Source organism: Myotis myotis, unplaced genomic scaffold, assembly GCF_014108235.1.
Source record: "Myotis myotis isolate mMyoMyo1 unplaced genomic scaffold, mMyoMyo1.p scaffold_m19_p_1, whole genome shotgun sequence".
Lineage (NCBI taxonomy): Eukaryota > Metazoa > Chordata > Mammalia > Chiroptera > Vespertilionidae > Myotis > Myotis myotis.
The window spans coordinates 25,418,108-25,441,085 of record NW_023416313.1 but is presented as its reverse complement, the minus strand read 5'-3'; the positions used below and the strand labels follow the sequence as shown (position 1 = coordinate 25,441,085).

General features: G+C 50.5%; 1 protein-coding gene across 12 annotated transcripts in view; it reads left to right on the top strand.

Annotated features, from left to right (window-relative positions):
* APBB2 (amyloid beta precursor protein binding family B member 2) overlaps positions 1-22,978 on the top strand; it is a 323,648-nt gene that overhangs the window by 242,644 nt on the left and 58,026 nt on the right. For all 12 annotated transcript variants that reach the window (XM_036332260.1, XM_036332188.1, XM_036332170.1 and 9 more), the window contains 2 exons: positions 13,874-14,020; positions 16,605-16,732. In XM_036332260.1, coding sequence (XP_036188153.1) covers positions 13,874-14,020; positions 16,605-16,732 — 275 coding nt within the window. The remainder of the gene's footprint in view (positions 1-13,873; positions 14,021-16,604; positions 16,733-22,978) is intronic.

The window sequence follows — 22,978 nt, the reverse complement described above, 5'->3', positions numbered from 1 at the left end:
TGAGCAATTTGAAGGTTCCAAGTGGGATGCGGCAGTTCTGATCCTTGGCACCTGGCGATGAAACTGCTCAGCCTGATCGCTCATCAGATCTCGAGAAGAGAAGGAAAGACAGAGTATGCCCTGGAGCACTCTCCTGGCCTGGAGACAGGTGGCTGGCGCAGGTACCTACCTGCGTTCAGTTTTCTGCAAACACAAGGCATTGGGCTTACCTCCCCCACATTCCAATGACATCACTTGTGTTCTCGCACAGCTGGTAACTGGTGGAATCGGGACTTGAACTCAGATGCATTTCACGCCAAAGTCCAAGAAAGCGTCGTGCCCACCCACTCCCAGTCATTGCTTCCCTGAGCTTTAAGGTCAGGTTGGCTGCCTGGGAGTTCGGGTGGAGGTCGCAGAGATGTCGGAGGCTGGTGCAGTGAGGGAACTGGACCATCACCACGCAAGAACAGACTCCCCCTTTGTTTTCACCGTCACCAAGCTCACATGGCTCGTCCTTTGCAGTTGCTTTTCGAGTGTTCTGTACATGTTGACTCATCCTGGAGCTCTGGGGGAGGACACGGAACCATGTTTCTATTAAGCACTCAGGTGCTGCTGGTGCGGCTGGTCTACTAAACCATGTGTTGAAACCTGCAAATGAGGCATCATTTCCATGCCTCTTCCGCTGGGAAGCAGTCATAGCCCGTCTACACCGACCTTCCAGTTCTTTTGTGGCCATTTGCAATCAGTTCTCAGCTGCTTGTGGATATTTTTTATCCAGACCCTGGATTTGGTGAAAGCCCTGCTTTTCTCCTTACTGTCATTGTAACCTGCCCCAGATGGAGAGAAAGGGGAAGGAGATGATACAAATCAGTTGGTCAGTAGGTTTGATAGAGGAACTTGCCGAAATGAATGGTGAATGAGCATGAAATTCGAATGTTTTCATCTGTGAGCTTTGTCTGTGCCCTCCCCGGGTTCCTCTTAGCATAGATTTTCAGGAAGTAATGATATTAGGGGCTACTGACTTGATTAGCACTAATAGATAAACAGGAAGGGGTAGGGAGTATCTTCTCTCATTCAGATTTATTTCTGGTCTCTGTAGCAAATTCATTATCATTACTTAGCATTTATATGGGATTTTATGTCAGCATGTAGTTCTTATAATTGATTTTTATTCATGTGGCACAGGTTTGTTTACTTCAGAGACCCTGATCTGTGTGAGAAGTTTGGAGTTGATTTCTGTTGTAGATTCATTAATAGCACCAGCAGCATTTATGGATTGCCTAATGCCAAAGGAGAGGCTGCATGGTGTAGTGGTTAAGAGCATGGACTCTGGCCGAAACCGGTTTGGCTCAGTGGATAGAGCGTCGGCCTGCGGACTCAAGGGTCCCGGGTTCGATTCCGGTCAAGGGCATGTACCTGGGTTGCAGGCACATCCCCAGTAGGAGATGTGCAGGAGGCAGCTGATCGATGTTTCTCTCTCATCGATGTTTCTAACTCTCTATCTGTCTCCCTTCCTCTCTGTAAAAAATCAATAAAATATATTTAAAAAAAAAAAAAAAAAGCATGGACTCTGGACCCAGACTGCATGGGTTCAAAGCCAGGCTCCGCTACTTACCATCTGGGTAAGTTACCCAGCCTTGGGCAAGTTCCTTAGCCTCTCTACCTCAGTTTCCCCATCTGGAGTGAGGGTAATAATAGTGTCTACCTCACAGGGCTTCTCTAAACAGTGAGCGAGTTGATATATTGTAAACATAAGATATATGTCAAGAGCTTTGACACAATAAGCATTCTTTATGCATTAGCCATGATCATTATTCCTATTACAGAGGGGACTAGATATGTCCCCTGCTTCTAGGAGCAGACAGCAAATAGGCACATTCAGTGCATTGTGCTCAGTGCTGAGCTGTGATGTCAGGAGTGGGGCGTCTCCCCCGGCTGTGAGCGGTAAATCATGTGCTTTCCCAGGAGATGGTGCCTAAGCAGAGGAGTGTACTTGCATTGCAATAGGAATTAGCAATTCTCCCCGTTTCTGTGAGTGTAAGTGCAGATTTTTAAATAATGTTATATGTAAATGTGTGTTCATTTTCAGCAAGTGCTTTTAGAGCAGATCTGTTAAGGCACATCCTTACCTGTCCAACACTGTAGGTGACATTGTTTTGTTATCTAATCCTATATACTGTGTGACACCAAAACAACCGTAGTCTAAAGCAGGGGTCCTCAAACTTTTTAAACAGGGGGCCAGTTCACTGTCCCTCAGACCGTTGGAGGGCCAGACTATAGTTTAAAAAACACTATGAACAAATTCCTATGCACAGTGGACATATCTTATTTTGAAGTAAAAAAACAAAACGGGAACAAATACAATATTTGGTTTTGCATGTGGCCCGCGGGCCGTAGTTTGAGGACCCCTGGTAAAGCAACTGCATGTTTTGCTCATGATTCTGTGGACTGGCGTATAAGTCTCATGTAGGGAGTAAGGAAGAAACTTTCTATAATAACTTTTTAAGGAACCACTCCTCAGGGACTACACTTAGAATTTCACGGTACATGAAATTAAATGTTTTTTCTTTTAAAGACAAGATACTTTCTGCTGATGGGGGGGTGGGGGGGGGTTGCACTCAGTTTCCTAGCCCATGGCATGTAAATGTTTATCTAAAGAAGTTACTTCTACAGCTTGAACACTTGGAAAATCCTGGTTTTTCTAGCCAGTGGTCCCCTGTTAGGTGCCCAAGGCAGCATTAAACAGGTGAGGAGCGACTAAGAGGGTGGATGGGAGAGAGGGGGGGGGCATTCCTCCAAAGTAGCTTCATTAAAGTCAGTTCTGGAATTAAGTCAGGTGCTGGAATTAAGTTCTCAGTCAATAGCCCCAAGAGAACAAGGCTGAATATCTGCTGATAACGTTCCAGGCAGCCTGGGAACCCCAGCTTCAGGCCCCAAGTCTTGACCAGCTGGCCCTTCCTGGAGGACCCAGCCCTGATAGAGGGATTACCCGCTGCTTCTGCCTGAGGCCGCTCAGCTCATGTGTGGCCCAGAATTCCCTGCCAGGGTCCTGCGGGGCCAGGCTCCCGCACCTCGGGATGCCCGTCTCCGCTGTGGCTGCTGGCAGCTGCTCACCCCCTCACCTGTTCCCACCGCCTTCCTTCAGGGGCAGAGGGGAGACTGCCTTCCCTCATTAGCCTCTCCAGGCATCTGCCACCACAGGGCGCAGCTGCCAACCATTGGATAGCAATGCAGCTCGTTTCAAGAGCGCCCTTCAAAACTCGGGGGCTCACACGCTGCCAATTCCTCGACTGCTCATTCAGGGACCAGAAGTTCATAAGGGAAAGGGAGCCGTGGTCCTGCCGGGAGCACAGTATCATGTTGGGCTGTGTTAGCAAATACAGGGAGGAAAACAGTTGTACAGACACAGAAGCTGTCCTCTCGCTGGGAGACAAATGATCATCCGGGGCCAATGAGTGGCTCAGTGTCCAAGGGGCTCTGCCCGGTGGAAGCCACGCTGGCCCAGGTCAGGAAGCCGGGCTGGGGTCCTGCTCTTCTGAGACCAGCCTGTGCTCTTGGGCAGGTCACATGGCCTCTCTGCTCGCCTCCCACCCCTCCTCAGGCCTGATGGGATGGTCCTGACTTGCTCTTTGTGAACGTCAACCTGAACGCCACGCACAGGAGGACGGCCCGCATTCTTCGAGGACGCGATAGGCGCGTCCCTGGCCCTGTGCCTTGGTTTCTTGATGCCATCGTGTCAGTAATCATGCTCTTCACTAAAGACATTTTCGTTGACTGACTGAAAGGTGGGAATGACATTTGTCACAGGTTGCATGTCCCAAAGGCGGCCACCAGAAGCCTCCCATCCCACGTGCTCTCTGCAATGTGACCTTGCCACTTGCCCTCAAGAGATGGACCCATGTCTCCAGGGTCGGTCTGGCCTGTGGCCTCTCTGACCCACAGGAGTGATGTGGTGCCGTGTCCAGGACCAGCCTCGTCTCACCTGGTGGCTTCAGCTTCCTGCTTCTGCATGAAAAGTACACCTGCCCACCCAGAGACCAGCAGTGCAGTTCCTCTCTGAGCCACAAGGGGGCGGCTGGGGCTGGAGGATCCACTTCCAAGGAGGCTTCTTCACCCATGTGGCTGGCAGCTCAGTGCTCTCAGTGGTCATTCTCTCTTCACTTGGGGTCTCACCCTCCAGGGCCTGTCCCTATGGCCTCGGCATTAATTCAGAGAATAGCAGAGCATTAAGAGATGAGCTGCTGAGGATCTACCATAGGAGTTCAGGAAAAGCAGAGATGGGTTTTGGCATGAGGCTTCCCCTTGCCCTTGAGCCAACAATCTGGCTCAAATCACTAGACCCAGCCCAAGACCACTCAGGGAGCAGAGTCCCAGTTGTACTGCAGGTGGCAATAACGAGCCCCAGGCAACAGCAGGCACTGTTCCAGCTGGTCCCAGTCTGGGAACCCTGGTCTGTTCAGGGAGCCGGCTCACGTCTGCAGTGTGGCCCAGCCGCACCCATGGCGCTGAGGCTGCAGGCTGTGTATGCTGGATAATGGGAACTTTTCTCTCCTTCCTTCTGATCCTTCCTGGCTTGTTCTGCTCACCCTGGGCTTCTCTCTGGGCCCTGTCTCTGTCCAGGCTTGCCTCCGCAAGCGGCTTACTTCCTGGTGACCACCTCAAGGCTTTGTGGCAGGATCCAATCTGCAGTCACTTCTCTTTGAATTTGGGGAATCCATTGCCTTCCAACACTCTGGGTCCCTCCTCTCCTCAGTCATTGTGTGTGATCACCAGGGTTCGTCAGCTGTGCTTGCTGTCAGGTTTCCGGTTCCTGGGGCTACAGGGCTTCCTTAAGGCTCTATCCATCTTTCCTTGTTTCCACACACGCACAAGTTAAAGCGCGAGTATATTTGAGACACGGGTACGTCGCCTACTTGGAACAGAAGCCAACCTGTAAGTTACAGTGGGCTAAAGCTGTTTCATTCTAATAGAAACCCATCTTGCATTTTGAGGAGCTCAGCTCAGCTAAATGGTAAGAGCTGCCAGTCTCCAGGTGAGGAACAAAGTGGGAAATCACTGCCTGAGGAACTCGACATGTTTCTAAAACAGGTTTGTCATCAACAGCACTGCTTCCCGCCTGCCTGCGAGCCGAGGCTGCGAGAGGTCTCTCTTGGCCTGTCTGTCTTCAGATAAAGCCCAAGATATGTCTATTCCTCAGACACCTCGTCATCGCTGGGATCAGGCTTCCAGCCTTTATTCTAACCGATTGCTGAAAACGTCCTTCTTTTTAATATCAGACCTGCGCACATGCATTCCTCCCCTGAGAACTCAGTGTACCTCATGTAAAGCAAATTCTCTAAAACAACTACTTAAAATTCTTCTTTTTTTCTTGAATTGCCATACACGTCTTGCAAGAGCATCTATCCCTACTCCCTTCATCTTTGCATTCACAGTAAGTACCGACTGGCCAGGGACCGTTGCAGGAAGTGGTAGTTACTTGCGGATCCTTTAACGGTGGCCTCCACTCTCTCGAGGCCCCATCGCGCCCACTCCACCCGGCACAAGGCAGGCCTCGTCTTTACTAGCGGCCACTCTGGAAAATGCTCTCACTAGGTACTCATTTGTGAGATGAGGTGGTCGGACTCCAGCGTCCCCAGAGCCGTGTGTGCCGTGGGTCTCCGCCGTGGTTAAGTGCCTTTCCCCGGGACTATGCTGCAAATTCTAGGCATCAGCTCAGATGGGACCTAGGACAGCGTGAGTGCTCTCTCCGGTTGGTAACGGCAGTGCTTTTCATTGAGGTTTTGTAGGCCTTTGCACTTGATGAGCTTACGGAGTTCATCTCAGACACCTTGTAAAAACGTCGCGGATTTATTGGTGAGTAGTGCAATGAAGGCTTTCTTATAAACCAACAATAAAAATGCAATCAGTCCGATGATGCCAATAACTGGAGCTAACGTTTACCGTACCGCTCACACCGGACTGCACACATGTGGGCTCCTTTCACCCTGACGGCAGGCTCTCTGCCTGGGGGCCGGGGCGCTGCAGGCCAGGTCCTGCTTTCATGAAATTTCATTCCAGTGTCGAGAGAGGAACAGCAAAACAAGTGGAATATAAGTGTCTCAGATGAAAATCCTTGCCATGGAGGAAAATAAATCAGGGAAGAGAGCTAGGTGGTCTCGGGAGGCAGGTTTAATAGTCAGGGAAGGCCTCCTGAGAGGTGACATTGAGGAAGAGGTGAGGGAGGGACCAAGTAGATGAGGGGAGAGCCCAGGTAAGCCGGGCCCGGAGGAGGGATCAGCCCGGAGGCCGGTGTGGCTGTTGCCCAATGAGTGACATGGCGTGAGGAAGGGACGGTGTCTGAGGGGTACTTTAGTGTGGGAGGAGTCCTGAGCGAGCTTTCAGCCCAAACCCTTCTCCCTCCTGAACTCCCTCCTTCTCCTCTCTCATTTGTCAGATGAGGAACATGAGGCCTAGCAGGTGACGTCCTGAAAGTCACCAGTTAGTAGCAGCACCAGGACAAGAACCCAGGGTTTCCTGGTTCCTTGTCCCACCTACACCCTCCTACACCAAGATCTAGGAAGCGTGAGAGTCATTCAGTTCACCTTCACTACCCCTTGCCTGGGGTGAAGGGCAGATGCAGCCATTTCTCACTATTTGTAGTCGTTCTATGAAGGCGCAACCACAATAAATTAGCAAACACTGAACCATTTCCCCAGGGGACATGCAAGGTTAGGTTCCTGTGAGCCTCCTGTCACTACATTTGCATCAACCCATCAATGCATAGCCTTGTTTTGTGTGTGATTCTGTGTAAAGATGCCTTCCTGAATGTGGATTATTGGTTCACTCACAGGGAACTCACAGCCAATAGCTCTGTGACTCACGCCTAAGTAAAGCTCACGTGACATATTTTCTCCATAAAGTACATCCCAGCCTTCTCCCACTTAGCAACACTAGACAGCACTTCAGCACTGTGCTTGGGGGTGCATTTTAAGCAGCGAAGTCACCAACAAAAAGCACAAAAATGCAAAAAAAAACAAGGCGCTAATAGACCACGGGAAGGACACTTCTATGCAGTAGGAGAGCTGAAATTAGAAGGCAGCGAGTTGCCTTGTCCAACCTCAGTGGGAACGTGCGTATCACGCAACTCACGTTTTTGCCACTCTGCATGTCCACGAGTGACCACGGAAGTGCCACGAGTGTTCGTTTCGGGTGACAAATACGTTTCGGTGAGCAGGTGCATCTACAGATAATGAGGACTGACTGTATTTGCACTGCAGCTGTTCAGAGGAAGGGCTTTATTCAGGACCCGAGTGGCATCATTCTTCGTGAAGACATCTTGGGCCCATTTTAGAGCAGGGGGTCGATTAGTCCTGAATTGCCTCAGACTCCTCCTGAGAGCACACTTATGGCTAACTGCTGATGAGAAGGACACTCTTGTTTATTTGAGTATTGCAATTCCCGTATTACAAGTAGACTTGTCTCTAGTTGAGAGTGGACTGTGTAAAACCCCATCTCTCCAGTGTCCCCGCTCTGGCTGTTCCCTGCTGCCTCGGTCCCCAGCCCCAGCCTGGAGGGCACAGCCTGACTCCTGACTTGAGGCCTCTCTGCTCCTCTCTCTGAACCAGCATCTCCCCTAGAGCTCACCTGGCCATCTCGCTTCCCCCAGCAAAATAACAGGCCCACTCTACGTGCAAGGCTTGGGTAGTCACGATGGTTTTACTCTACACTTACTCTGCAAATAGCATTTATCAGCTTTTGGCAGCAGACATAGACCCTGTGGTATAAGTCAGCTGTGTGGACCGGAGAACTCCCCTCCAGTCTCTTCCAGGACTCTCGTGGGGAAGACTAAAATACCGTTTACACTTTCTGGGAGGAAGGATGGTTTCCCAGTAGTGGGGACATCTGCTGCTCCTCTGCAGGAATAGAGGCGGGTCCGCCAGCCTAGCTTCTTGGCCTGGACTTGCACGGGCTCTCGCTCAAGCTCTGAGAGTGTGGGCTGGGAATCCGGTGTTTGCTGCCACAGACCCGGCTTTTGTTGGCATCCGAGTGTCTCCAGCAGGAACTTCTGCTTTTGTGCAACGTGTTCACTGTTCCACCAGGAGAAGTTTCTGTAGTGACTATCAGATCCTTTCTTAGAGATGCTTCGTGGTGACTCTGAGCTGCCTTGGGCCTTGGGCTGTGGTGAAAATGGCTGTGCCAGCTCCCTTCCAGGGTTCGGCACACACCCCTTGAATCCTCGCAGCACTACCTGCAAGGGCAGGGTTATCCCTCCAAGGATGCAAAACTGGCAACAATTAACTTGGCAAGGGCACAGCCGGGAAGTGGTGGTCCACATCTGGTCCTAACCAGATCTGGTCCCCTCTTACCACCAGACCTTGGTCTGTCTCCAGCTCACGTGTCTTCATTGACACTAACGTTACGAAGCATGAAGTATGTGCTGGGCCCTCTGAGTAGTGGGCGATCCGAGGGCCACAGAACAGGCCTGGCCCCAAAGAGCCTCCTTTGGATGGAGGGTCCTGTTTATGGAACATCTAACGTAGAAGAAAGAGCAGTGGGATTGGGACTAGGCTGGCATCCCGCTGGCCCTCAGGTGGGTCACTGCACTGAGCTGGTTTCTTCAGGATAATGGCCTACCCTCAGGCTAACCCTCTGGTGGAACTCTAGCTGCTGCGTACTTTCTGTGTGACCCTGGGCGGTTCACTAAGTTCCCCGAGCCTCGGTTTCTCGCGTAGAAAATAGCAAATGGAGCTCATACTTTGTAGGGTTGGGGGAACGTGTGCTACGTGTCGCGAAGCATGCAGTAGTTGGGAAATGGTCCGTGATTGTCAGTGCCATCCTTCACGCTTTTCCCACCAGGTGTAGGCTCTTACTTTTGTATAGAAAATTCTCAGCACAGAACAGATGAAGTTCTCGGTAAATGGTCACCGCTAGTGAGATGGCGACGATCACGTGAACACGTGCAGCGTGATGTGCCTGCAAGTTTGGGTGGAAGTGTGCATATACACATCACCTGTCCTGGGACATTCGAAACATTGGGCTAAGTCTCTTGGTTGAACCCTCCTCCACTCAGCTTTTCCATTGATAAAAATAGGCCTCAGAAGAGCAGCCTGGCCCCTGGGCAGGACATGACTCATACAGTTAACTGTGTTCGCACTAAATCACAACCCAGAGGCCTGTCTCTGGCACACTGGCCATGCATCTCCAAGGGCCCTGGCCGCTGGGATGCGGAAGTGGGCTTCTTTGCTTGTGACTTCGTTCAGCAGCCTGCCGTGGGCTGGTCACTAGAAACGGGAGTGGACTTTCTCCCAAGAACAAATCCTCCTGTTAGCCAACCCTAGCCTCCAGTTAGACATGTTTCTCTCTGGAAATTAATAAATTGACATTCTGGTTTTTATTTTTAAACTTATATTGTTAATAATGTGGTGATAGTTCACTCTACTCAGCATGTTAAGGAAGAGTGACAGTGGGCCAGGCATTGTAGAGCATTTGTCATTGCTGGGAACACCGGCTGTTCTTAAACAGTAGGAAGCCTTTGGTGTAAGAGAAGGAGCAGCACTCTAGCTGAGGAGGCCCGGGGGCCCCAGCCCCACACTGGGCTGACCCTTGGCCCTGCCCTCAGGTTGTCCCTGAGCCTAACAACAGGCCATCACAGAATACTGTGTGAACAGCAGTGTGGTGGACAGAGCACAGGCCTCAGTTGATTGCAGATGTATTTCCCCTGTCTCCATGGAGATTCCTTACCTTCAGTATCTGTTACCAGGGGTTGGGGGGTTGGGGAGGGAAGGAAAAATGGAAGAGAAAGGAAGGAAGGAAGGAAAGAAGGAACTGTGGTGGCACCCCCTGCTGGACAGTGTGCACAGGGCAGATTCTCGAGCCCTACCGTCACCCACTGAATCAGAAACCATGGGGACGGGCCCAGTTTTCTGCGTTTTAACAAAGCCCTGTAGGTGGTGTGCTCACACAAACCACAATCTATGGTACCTCCCCTCCACTCCATGTGCTAGCTTGGCTAAAATCGGTTAAACTAGAAAAATCATTAAAATCCACACATAGAAAAGAATTAAATGTATCAATCCTATATAATAAAAGGCCACCGACCATAAGCATAACGACCGGAATGACTGCTTGACCAGTTGCTATGAGGTGGGGGGCTAGCGAGGGGAACCGGGTGGCTGGTGGTGGCAGGGGGCGGGATCTGGAGCCGGCAAGGGGAACCAGCAAGGGGAACCAGATGGCTGGCAGGGGCGGTGGGGGCGGGACCAGGGGCTGGCGAGTGGGTGGAAGATGGGTCTGATCACAGGCTAGGCCTAGAGACCCTACCCGCACACAATTTTGTGCACTGGGCCTCTAGTAATAATAATAATAATGAACATTATTGAGTTCTTACTATATGCCAGGCAGTATACTAAGCACTTTACTGGCATTTTACCTCATTTAGTCCTCACAGTGGCACTGTAAAGTATAGGTACTATTTTTAGTCCCATTTTACAGAGGAAGAAACTGAGACTTAGAAACCTGAAGTGACTTGCCCAGAGTCAGCAGCTAGTAAATAGCAAGGTTATGACTGAATCCAGATTCATCTGATGGCACAGTGCATACTCTAAACCATTACTCATTTTTGCTCTTTTGGTTAAGAACTACTGAAGAACGAGCATCAATCAAAGTGCAACTAGTGAGCTTTATTCAAAAAATGAAAAAAGCATTTTTAAAGGCAGTGTTATTACATGTTTTGAACTCTTCCCATACTCTGAAATGAGTCTTCCCAGAGCTGATCAGTATGGAAACCATTAAATACACACACACACACACACACACACACACGTCCCGCCCAAAGGAAAAGTGATGGTGGTTATAAACCTTCCAGGCCACACTGAGCAGCACCCAACAGCACAGGGTGCTCTTTGCCGCTCCGTCCTTGGGAGGGAGCTGAGCGCATTCCCCGGTGGAGCTCAGTTATTCCCCATTCACCCACTTTTCTTCTGCTCTGGTGGTGAAGCTTTCCAAATCAGAAACTAAACTGCAAGCGCAGGACTGCACAAGGAAAATCACTTAAAATAAAATCTCTATAATAATATATTTAGGGCTTTTGTTTTCTCTTTATCTGCGTGACAAAACAATATACTTAATGTGCTGTGGTCCGATTAGTTAGCCATTTGCATTTCTTAGGCAAGAAAAATACCCTTGATATTTTTTAGTGAGCTGGTTGAGTTTGAAATCCAGGTGTTCTAGGACTCAAGGGACAAAAAGCAGCCAGTATTTTTGTTTCTTACCTTCCTTATTGTTAAAAAATTCTTTTGGGTGTTCATAGTCTGTAGGATGTTGTAGTAGGCAATTAGAGGAAGTGAAAAAATATGATCCTGGCTTCTAGCTTTAAGGACATCCCACATTAATGGTTTCTTAGGGTTCAAACCCAGGATCACCAAGACACTCTACTCCTAGCAGCTTCTGTTGATTTTGAACCCCATTTCCACCTGGGCACATCTCGGGATCCTGTCCAAGCCTATTTCCATACCAGAGGCCGAGTGGCTGGAATTTTGACTGGAGTGACTGTAATAATTTATTATTCAAACTGGGAGCTGCTCGTAATGATTTTGCCACAACAACAGACATGAGCCAGCGCCATCCTGGGGACCACTGAAATGAGTGGTCACCCTAAGCACCAACGTTCCGCTCCTGTCAGTCTCCCCTTTGACGACCCTCGTTAAGATTTATGCGGCACTGTATTCATTCGCTCTTTCACTCAACACATGTTCACTGAGTGTTTTCTACACGCAGGCTCTCTTGCTATATTACATAGTTTTCTCCTAGTGAGAACTGAGAGGTAACAATCGTTACTACTATTTTTAGAAATGGGGGGGAAAATTGGGACTTTGTATATTACTTTCCCACAGTCACAGTACCAGTACATCTAAGAGCTAAGATTTGAATCCCTACTCTAGAGCCATGCACTCAAAACTGCACTGAGCCCGAGCTGGTTTGGCTCAGTGGGTAGAGTGTTGGCCTGCGGACTGAAGGGCCCCGGGTTCTATTCCAGTCAAGGGCACATGCCCGGGCTGCGGGCTGGATCCCCAGTAGGGGGCGTGCGGGAGGCAGCCAATCACTGACTCTCTATCATCATTGGTGTTTCTATTGCTCTTTCCTCTCCCTTCCTCTCCCTGAAATTAATAAAGACATATTTTTTAAAAAACAACAAAATCCTGTAATGACATCGAGCAGTCGCGCTGCAGTGGGCACACACGCCGGCAGAGGGGATGTGAGGGCATCTCCCAGACCTCTCCCCAGGACACAGGGCCCTGAGGAGCTTTTGCAGTCATCGCTGGGGCAACCTTCTCTTTCTGTTGTATTTGTGAATGGCCCGTAGGCACCATCAGCATGTGGCAGCCGTTCTGCTCCGGGTGGTCACACAGGTACCTCAGTACTTCTAGAGCAGAGGTTCTCAACCTTCTGGCCCTTTAATACAGTTCCGCATGTTGTGGTGACCCCCAACCATAAAATTATTTTCGTTGCTACTTCATAACTATAATGTTGTTACTGTTATGAATAGTAATGTAAATATCTGATATGCAGGGTGGTCTTAGGTGACCCCTGTGAAAGGGTCGTTCGACCGCCAAAGGGGTCGTGACCCACAGGTTGAGAACCGCTGTTCTGTAGGATGGGAGGATCCTCATGCACTGGGCTTAAGTAGGTTGCCTTTGGTAATTGTGTCTGTGTGTTTCCCCTGAAATACTGTGATTAACAACTCGGGAAGGAGTCTGGGCCGGGAGGCTGAGACGGGGAAGGTTGAACTGGACTGAAGGGGTCACTTTGAGACAATTGGCTGCGTTTCCTCATTTTATTGTGACATTCACTTTGGGAAACTTTACAAGATGCCCCCCTCCCCCTGCCCCGTCCCGGGAAGGTGGTCTCTTCCACTGATGCAAGCTCAGAGGGACCCAACCCTCCGTGGGGGATAAGGGGCCCGGGCTGCAGGGTCAGGCCACCTGGCCACCCTGGTGATGATCAGCAAAGCGGATGCTGCAGCCCGCACGGGTCCTGGGGATTTCTTTCTTTATACGTCTTTGGATTGTTTACGTGTTGCGATATGCACACGATGCTTTTTATATTACTTTAATTGGATAACTGAACTTTTAAAAGACAAGGAGCGTCATCTCAAAATATCTCCAAATGATAAAAGAACAAATGGAGCTTGTGCTTTAAGGTGTCTCACGAGCCCGGCCATCCTGCAGGCTTCGCGGGATGTGGTGCTCATAACAAGCGGTAGACGCTGAGACCGGCTGTCAGGGAAGCACATTTTCCCCGTTTCCCTCCACTTCTGGGCATTAGAGGATACATTTTTGCCTCGTCGTTATTAAAGTGCCTAACACGGACTTGATTCATTCTCTCTCCCATTGTCTTTTTCTAGGTGCTAACAACCAACAGAGCTCATGAGGTTTGCACTTCTTACGATGAAAAAAACTGCCTTCTAATAGATAAATGAGCTTAGAAGTTTTTATAATTCCACTTCTAGTTATCTATTCCAAGAAAAAAATCTGAGCACACACACAGAAAGTTAGGCAAGATGATATTTATCACTACACTTTTTAATAGCAAAAAAGTCACAGTGTAATTTTCCAGCAATAGGGATGGGGAGAAGGGGGTCCTAATATATGGTGACAAGGAGGTTTGACTTTGGGTGGTGGGCACATGGTGCGATATACAGCTCTTGTAACATAGAAACCCACACCCGAAACTGCATGTTCATGTTGCCCAATGTCACACCAATAAATTAAATTTAAAAAAAAATAGGGATGAGATAGAACATGCTGTAGCAGCTAAAGGCTCATTAGGAATACCTTGCAGGGGCTTTAATGGTAAATTGATGGAGAGTGACCTGTGACCTGTGAGGAATTTCACGTTCCTGACTCTTGTCTTCCAGTGCTTTGCTGTGCGCTCCCTGGGATGGGTAGAAATGGCAGAGGACGACCTCGCCCCTGGGAAGAGCAGTGTTGCCGTCAACAACTGCATCCGGCAGCTCTCTTACTGCAAAAATGACATCCGGGACACGGTCGGCATCTGGGGAGAGGTGAGTAACGCGTGGGGGCGGTGAATGGCAGGCTGGGTTCCATCGCTCTGGCTCCGTGGAAGCCGAGCTCTGTGCGACCTGGTCCTGAGGGGCGACGGGGGTGGAGCAGGTGCGTTTCCCCACAGAGGCAGGTAGTTTGGGCAGGAGGCACCGTTAGCAGTGACTGGTCCCAGGGAGGACGGGGCCCTGGGAGAGAACGTTCTCCACATCGCAGTGACTGTGATCCCTGAGTCCCCAGGAATCCACCCTGGACTTTAGGGCCCAGAAAACCCCTGGGATTTGCATGCACAACTGGGCGTGCGAGGATATAAGAAGAAGACCCATGGCCCTCTCTAAGTATGTCCTCAAAGGGGAATGTGGCCCCCACACATACACACAGAAGTGTCGATGCAGCCGCTCTAAAAGTTGGAAAAAATTTTCTTTCTAACATATTCTTTATTGACAATCTGAAAGTCAACTTTATACGTGAGCTTTGAAATCGAGACCTATCTACTCTTTCTCACTTTGAACAAAGTAAATCCACTTTGAAATATCAGTTGAGATCATTTCAGAAAGGAAAATAATACGTATCAATATGAAAGATCCATAGAAATCATGGAAATGTGAAAAACCGATCCCCGCCAGGCTCTGAGACCTGCCAGCCGGCACGCCGGGAGCGTCTCAGAGTAGAGCTGCCACACGAGTCTACCCCGCTTGGTCCCTCCCAGTGGGCAGAGCCTGTTGGCTTTGGGAGGACCCGCCGAGGTGTTTCAGCTGAGCCAGGCCGCAGGAAATGCATCTCCCAGCTCGTGAGGGGGACTTGACCACACTGTGGGCCACACCCTGAAAAGCGTGTTTGGCATGTCAGGTGCTGATGTCAGCCACAGCGAGCCCCTCAGTCTGTTAGTCCCGAAAAGTGTTTGCCATGAAGCAGCTGCACAGAAGGGGCCTGTACCGGGAGCCATCCACTCACGGGTCTGGCTGAGGACCTCCTTCAGGCTGCAGCCAGTGCTTCAATCTTGGTGGAAAGGGACAGAGAGAAGAAGGCACCAAAAATCCTTAGCAACTCTTATCTCGAAGCACATCCCTGGTGGCCCCAGGGGGGCCTGGGCCCTGCTCTGCTCTCTGGATCCCCAGTCTCAGCGATCATGCAGCTCCTGGCACTGCTGTGTGGTCTGGAGGCCAGGAGCCCAGCCTGTAGCTGAAGGACAGCGTAGGGTGTCGGCAGCTGGGCTCCTCTTCTTGCTCTGAGAACCGTTGCTCAGCTACTGACTAGCATCCGTGAGATGCTGGGCAACTGAATCTCTCCAGGACCCGCACCTCAGTCACGGTTAACCTGCAAACTAGTTAATGAAGGATTGGCCCTTTGCCCAAGGCCTGGACACAGCTATGACCTTGAAGTGGCCACAGACACCTGGGCCCTGTCCCCCTCCCCGACACAAGCTGAATGAGCTGCAGTTCCCCAGCAAGGATGCTTGGGGTGCCGTGGATCTGAGGTAGCGGGCAGCCTGTTGCTCCGGCTCCGCAGGCCTGTGCGGGCTGTGCTTTCTGCCATGGCTCTCTTCTGGAAACAGCTCCCCTGCCCTTTGGGGAGATTTCAGATGATCCTGGATCGTAGACGTAGACTCTCAGCTTACACGTTGGCCAGCAGAGGCACCGAAACCCATGTCTGCCACAGAAGCAATGGAGCTTGTATTCATTCTGAGAACCTTGGACGCGAACCTATAGCATCCTTCTCAAATGCCAGGCCTCAGAGGAACTCAGGTGTCCTGCTTTGGGGCTTGAAGACCCACCAGGAAGCCTCACCGTTCTCCCAGCCAGGCCTCCCTCGCTTCAGTGTCACAGCACCAGGGGTGACCGTGAGCTTCAGGAGGCACAGCCTTTCAGTTGTACATCAGAGTTGAATCATTTCTTAAAATTATGCTTCAGGAATTTCAGGGGGAATAAAGTTGAATAGTTAGCATTCCCGCCCTCAAAGGGCCAACCCCTGTGGGGGGACAGGAGTCCGAAGCCGAAAGCCTGAGTGGTGATGTGGGAGAGAAGCCATGACCTCCCCCTGAGGTGGTGTATGCACAACACCCTGTAGCTAACGGTATCACAGGCTGTGTCAGACCTGGAGCAAGGTATTTGCCAGCCACATCACACAGGCATGAAGTGGCGTGAGAGGTGAGAGGGACGGACATGCTGTGGCTCTGAGAGGCCATTGAGGGGGCCTGCTGGGGTCTGGTCAGGGGGTAGGAATGGGGAGAGCATGGTTGTGTGAGGACGCCGGGCATGGAGCTGGCGGGGGACCAGATTCTCCAGGGAACCCACCTTTTTCTTGAAGATGTAGAAGTGTCAATAATGAAAAATTAGAGCCACCTAGAAAGCAGGCCAGGGACACTTTCCAGAGGACTTGGGGAGGGAGAGAGAAGCTGGGATGTGAGGAAATATGAAAGATTTATGAACTTTTTACTCAGGAGAGGGTGTTTCTCCCTTTAGGAGAACACATTGGAGACCACGGGGTGGCTTCTTTTGCTCGTTGAAAGGACATACTAAGCAGCCGCAGACATGGTGAGGGCGTGTGCGCTTCGGGAGGAGGGTAACGGTCTCTCTTTGGCTCCAGGGGAAGGACATGTACCTGATCCTGGAGAACGACACGCTCAGCCTGGTGGACCCCATGGACCGCACGGTGCTCCACTCGCAGCCCATCGTGAGCATCCGCGTGTGGGGCGTGGGCCGCGACAACGGCCGGTGAGTGCCCGGGGGCTGGGCTCCTGTCCCCTCGCCAGGGGCCCCAGGTGTAGCTCCACACCTGTTGCTGCACTTCGCTGAACACGCAATGACGGTAGACTTCCTTTAGAAACGTAAAACGTTACAGCTGATTTCTGTCCCCACCGAGGAAGCCCTCCACGCAACTTCCCCTCCTGGTTTCAGTACCTCAAACCTTTTGTCAGCTCTGGATCCTGCCTTCGATTTCTGCATGTTTCTCCTCCTGCTCATCCTCATTCAGCGACGTTCCCAACGCACCAGGCTCCCTGAACCCTCACTTCCTCTCCCCCTGCTCTGCATCCTGTTTTAATCCTCCACTTCGTTCGGCTGGGTCTGGGCCGTTCCCCACGCCTCCCCCTGGTACTTTCTCTGCAGAGGGCTTGTGTGGGGGAGCAGTTTGCCGAGGTGGGGGGGACCAGCTGCACAGCCTGAGTCACCACCTTCAGGTCACTGAGTCACTGTCACCAGGAACTCCTGGGGCTTGGGGTGGCTGAACTTTTTTTAACATTTGAAATATCTGGTCATATCAAATCTCCATTCAGTGCGCCTTTTTCTGAAATTCTGCTGAAATGTGTGATGGACAGAAGCGCTCCTTACTCAGGTGTGTGGAGAACTTTTTTGTCCTCCAGGCTGACTGGGAGTTCTGATGTTCATGTTCATATTCTATCTAAAAAGTGGCCCTTATCACAGACGTCCGCGGATGCCACCGTTCAGCACCTGGGCTCCATTAAATGCACTGAACTCTTGCATCACAGCTGACCCTTGAGCAACGCAGGCTTAAACTGCTTGGGTTCTCGTATTGGACCCAAGTAGTTCAAACCCATGTAATTCAAGGGTCAACTATATTCTCTAGCTCGGCTGGAAATTGGAGTGTGCGAGTGCCGACTGAACTTACATGTGGCTTTTCAACTGCTCGGGTGGGTGGTGCTCCTCACCCCTGCGTTTGTTCCGGGGTCAACTGTTTATTTAATCTTCGGCAACTCTCGGCGTAACTGAGGACCTCGTCGCTTTTAGGGATGCGCTATAGGGTGGTTAGTTACTACATTGTTGAAACTGGGTAAGAACATTGTCAACACGGGTGAAAACCCCAGACAGCAGTGAGGTGGCCCTCCTGGTTCCGTCCTTGGGCATCTGGTTTATCGGAGCGTGTGGTCCTCCCTAGAGCTCTGCCTCGGGTTGCCCCTGCCTTGGTTCAGTTGCAAGTTCTACGCCAGAAAGGAAGATGGTTAGGCATCCATCGGTCAAAGAACAAGCGTGCTTGCTGGAACCAGACTCGAGGAGTGGTCTGCAGAAGAAAGGAGAGGTGTCCTCTGACTGCTGGTGGGATAACCCCTCCGGGGAGCACGGCTGTGCCTGAGCTTCTGTAATGGAGTGCCGATGGGTGGCCGCTGGGCCAGGTGCTGTGCGGGGAACGAGTGGGTAGGTGAAGTGTACACGCCTGCCATTCACTCGCTCGGCAGAGCTGTGGCACGAAGTGGATGCACGGCACGAATTGATTAATTTTACAAGGAAAACACCTGATACTGTTTGCTCATCATTAAAAATGTTCAGCCTTGATGGGAGGGTGTAAGATACTTGATCCTTCCCTGGTTCCTGTGCTCAGGCGGGAGCCAAGGTGAAGATCATTATAAACACACAACGAGGTGGGGTTGTGTTTTCTTAAGGGCCGTTGTGAGAGGGTTTCCCTGATGAGGTTTTCAGCCCAGTCCAACTCTTTAAAGTGAGGCCAAATGCTGCATGTTCAGGTGGAAAAAAAATGATTCGCACTCCAGTTGACTGAATTATTTAAGCTCTGAGCCTCGGTTTCTGTCATCTGTGAAATGCGGATCATAATAAGGACCACAAAGCATGTTACGTGTGCCTGTGTGTGAGTACAGTAACTGGCACAGTGACGGGACGCGGCAAATGCTTAATGGGTATGAGCTCTGGATTTGTCAAAGCACAAGCAGATGCCGCTAACTACCTGGCTTCCTTTCAAAGACAGGGAGGGGCCTGGCCTCAGGGAGTTTCCAGAGCAGCTTATCACGTGATGCAGAGGATGAGAGGCCAGACGCCCCAAGTTCAGTTGTCCTGCGGAGCAGGAAGAGCCTCACCCTCTGCCCTCCCCCCCTGGAACCCCCCTCCCTGCGCCTCCCCCCCCCCCCCCCATGGCAGTGTAAGTTAGGTCACATTGCCTTGGTTATGCCTTTTAGAGGTGGGCTGGGTGACGCATGTTTTTTAAACCACTTCTTCTTGCTCAGTGTTAGCGGATACGTGTTATTTAGGAATTGTTGGGGTGTTTGTTTGTTTTTCCATTTTTCCCATCACCATTTATCCCCTTTGCCCTCTTCCACCTCCACCCACCCCACCCCCTGCAGTCACCACACTGTTGTCTGTGTCCATGAGTCCTCTCTCTCTCCCTCTCTCTCTCTCTTTTCCTTTTTTGCTCAATTCCTCCAACTTCTGTAATTTAGAAACTCGCTCAGGGTCCCCTGTCGGCTCTCAGGACCTGAACAAACTCACTGCTGGTTGGGGCCTCGGGCCAGGTTGCAGCACAGAAAAATGTATGTTTGCCAGTGGAAAGGTCTGTTTCCCCCACTGGTCCCCTGAGTTTTCATTCCCTAGAAGAAGGGGCCTTTGCATTCCTGCCTTTTTTTTTTTTTTTTTTTTTTTTACTTTCTTTTGCTTTTGATCCTTTTCTTTCTTTTACAGCAATTTACAAGAGCAAATTCAATTCATAATGCCGCCAGGGGAAGGGGCTTGCGCTTTGCATGAATAAAACATAAAAGTGTTTCATTTTGCTTGTGAAAACGAGCCTGTTTCTCATTCTCTTTCGTGGCTTTCCTTGCCGAGAGGCTGGGATCTCTTCGGGGGTTTCTTGACGCGGTTAACGTGGAGAAGGAACGTATGTACACCAGAGGCTGGAAGGGCACAAGTCCCTCTGGAAGTTCAGAGTGCTTCACTCAGCCACGCGAGTTCCAAATTTATAAAGTTATTTTGGGTTTAGCATATTCTTAAGGCTTTCAAGCGGTTTTGATTTGCTCTGAAGAAATTCCTTAGGGAGTAAGCTTACTGTAGGTGAGGGGGTGATCTGAGTGTGACCTCCTTTCCCCCACGGGTCCCCAAGGTGGATTTGAGAAGCTTCTTACGATGAAGGGGTAGCAGTCACATTGGTGTTGGTTCTCTGTGGGGGTTGGTGGTTGCTCGATGGGGCTGAAGTCTTTGTCTTGGTCCCAAGTCAGGCCTGCCTGTGGCATTTCTTGGAGCACGTTTGTATTATTGCTGGGCGGAGGGAGGGCTGCCTCCGCGCCCTGGGCCATTCTGTACTTTGGTTCCTTTTGATCACCGTGGGGTACATGTGAAGGCTGCAGACATGGAGTGGGGCACGGGGTTTTGTGAGCCTTGTGTTCCGATCAGAGGCAGCACCAGGCGCACCCACACGGACCTGCTCTGCTCCTGCCCTCGTCCTTCTGGGTGTGAGTGGCTCTGGGCCTTCAGGCTGGCGTTTTGCCCCCAGTGCCTAGGCAGACAAACCCAGTGCCACCTGTCATCTCGTCTCTGTGGGCCTGCCAGGCTGCCTTTCCCAGGACGGGGCGGGCTATTTCAGGGGCCCATGCCGCTGCCAGGCCACAGCTCTCTTTACTGATTGGGGCCCTGGGGAAAGCTTTGTCCCTGTTCTCTTATAGCGGAATCAGAAACAGGCAACGTAATTTCCGCACATAGGGGACTTTAATAGGGACTCCTCTCTCCTCTTGTGGCGGATATGGCTCCATCATCTGGACACACAGGTCCTTATGTGCGTTGCCAATGGGCAGTGGAGTGTGCTAGTCCACCTGCTTCCCTTGAGGAAGGAACATAGGCAGATGGTATAGTCACAGGACTTCAGACCCCATCCTGGGTTCTCCCTAGTGATTCCATAGCAGGGTGCCATGGAGCACTAATGAAGTAAGACGGTCGTAGACTTTCCTTGAGAAAAAAAAAAGGTTCTAGGGTCATTGGGGGAAACTGAGACCTCCTGAAAGGTTTCCCTGTGCTGACGAGCCCTGGGACCCGCCAGGAACACATTTCCAGACCTGAGCGGACCCCTTTTCTCCATGGAAACGCAGTCACATGGAGCACACTTTGGGGAACGCTGCTTTGGCCAGTCAACGCATTCATTTGAATTAGTGACAGCAGTAGATGGCTACTTTTGCTTATACGAACAGAATTGAATTACTGCTCATAAACAACCGCGGTAAGTTGGAGACCCCGTTGGGCCTGCTCTGATAAAGGTCACAGTCCTTCAGCAGCGGCGGCGCTGTCACAGCCACTGTGCACAATTGCTTTTCAAAACATATGTAATACCCTTTGTAATACTTTAAGCAATAAAAAAATAAAATAAAATAAAAAAAAAAAAAGTGCGTTCTTCTGCCGTCCATTTCGACCCGGTGACATTGCTTATGGTTATAGTTTGCAGAACAAACACTCTCCTCCTAGAACGCGTTTTATACACTTCTTCTGTTTTTTATGAATAATTTTTAATAAAGTTTTACCAGGTCATAGATTATTCATAAACTTCCAAATGAGTTTACCTTTCATTGTTTTATCTGGTTAAGCTCTCAGGGAACTTTTACCTGAAGATTATAGTGCCAAGCATGCAGAATATTTCCCCCTACTCTCTTCTCCTAGGATATTCCCAGCCGGCTTTTCCCCACAAGCCCCTGGTTTAAGTTGTTGTAGAAGGCTGTTGCCGCACACAGTTCATGCTCCTGTTTTCCTGACAGTGTTGTTTTGTTGCTTTACTTTCTTTTGAAAATATTGCTTAATTTGGGGGCAGGTTTTGCATGGGGTAGATTAATTAAAATGTGCAAAACTTTGACTCACGCGAATTGATATTTAAAAGGTGGTTTATTCACCCAAGGCTTTCTGCCTCCTCATTTTAGAGATTATGAAGCTGGGAACAGTAGGGTGTGACTTCCCTTCAGTGGCCCGTCTGGTAGTGGCAGGGCATAAACAGACCCCTGGGATCTCCCTCTGTCCAAAGCGGACGCTCCCCTGTTAGTCCAGACAAGAGATGATGGATGGTCTGAAATGACCGGGGGCTCCAGGGGAGACAGGGCTCTGTGGCCTGTCCCTGTCCTTAAGGATCTGGCTTCTTAATTGATGAGAAAAGACACAGGTGTGAATTGAAAGCAGAGGTTGACAAACTGTGGCCCAAGCTAAGGACGGCCTCACATCTCTAGGGCAGTGATGGCGAACCTTTTGAGCTCGGCGTGTCAGCATTTTGAAAAACCCTAACTTAACTCTGGTGCCGTGTCACATAGAGAAATTTTTTGATATTTGCAACCATAGTAAAACAAAGACTTATATTTTTGGTATTTATTTTATATATTTAAATGCCATTTAACAAAAAAAAAAAATCATCCAAAAAAATGAGTTCGCATGTCACCTCTGACACGCGTGTTATAGGTTCGCCATCACTGGGCTAGGAGGTTGTCTGAAAAAATAGAAATTAGCAAAGAATACAGATGTGGGGACCCCGCATGCCAGGGTCCTTCAAGCCTAGAGACCAGCATCCGCCACGCAGGGCAGGCGTCCTCCTCAGCGTGAGTGCATTTGTTCCCTCGGGCGCCACCTCCAAGCTTCTACGGGTGAATGATTCCCCCCTGTGTCCTTTGTTCCCTGAGGCCACTGCCCCACCTCGCCATCGCTCCTTCCGGGTGACCTCTCCGTGTTCCCTTTTGGCGTGTTTAGTTTCCTAGTGATCTTATGTGATCTCTCTGTTCAAGTAACCGTGCGCTTTCTGCTCCTGCCGGTGCGCTCCCTGGCTGACCTTCCAATGAGTTGGTGCTGGCTAAGGAGGCAGCCAGCACAGTGCAGAGGCGGCTGCTGGAGCAGCTTTGTTGAGCAGCAGCCAGTGGAGCTGTCCTTTCTGTTCAGCTGCACCCACAGCAGGCGACACACAGCACCTGTGCCAAGGAGACCTCCTTGCTAATTGGTAGAAGTTGGCAGCGACCAAGGGCAGTTCTGTTTCAGGTGGCAGGAATGTAGAGATAGCGGGCTGCTGGGTTTCTGAGTTAATCTGAGAGTTATCTCTATTTTTGCTTGGCTGTTGTTTCTTTTCCCAGGAGTAATGGTGGCGGGGTGGGGGTTGGGGGGACTGGTCTCTACGTGGAGGATGGAGACTTTGTAATGACGTCTGGTCAGAGTGTTCTCTGAGCCAGACAGTAATGAATGATTGATGGATTCCAAACCCGCTGATGAAAGTTT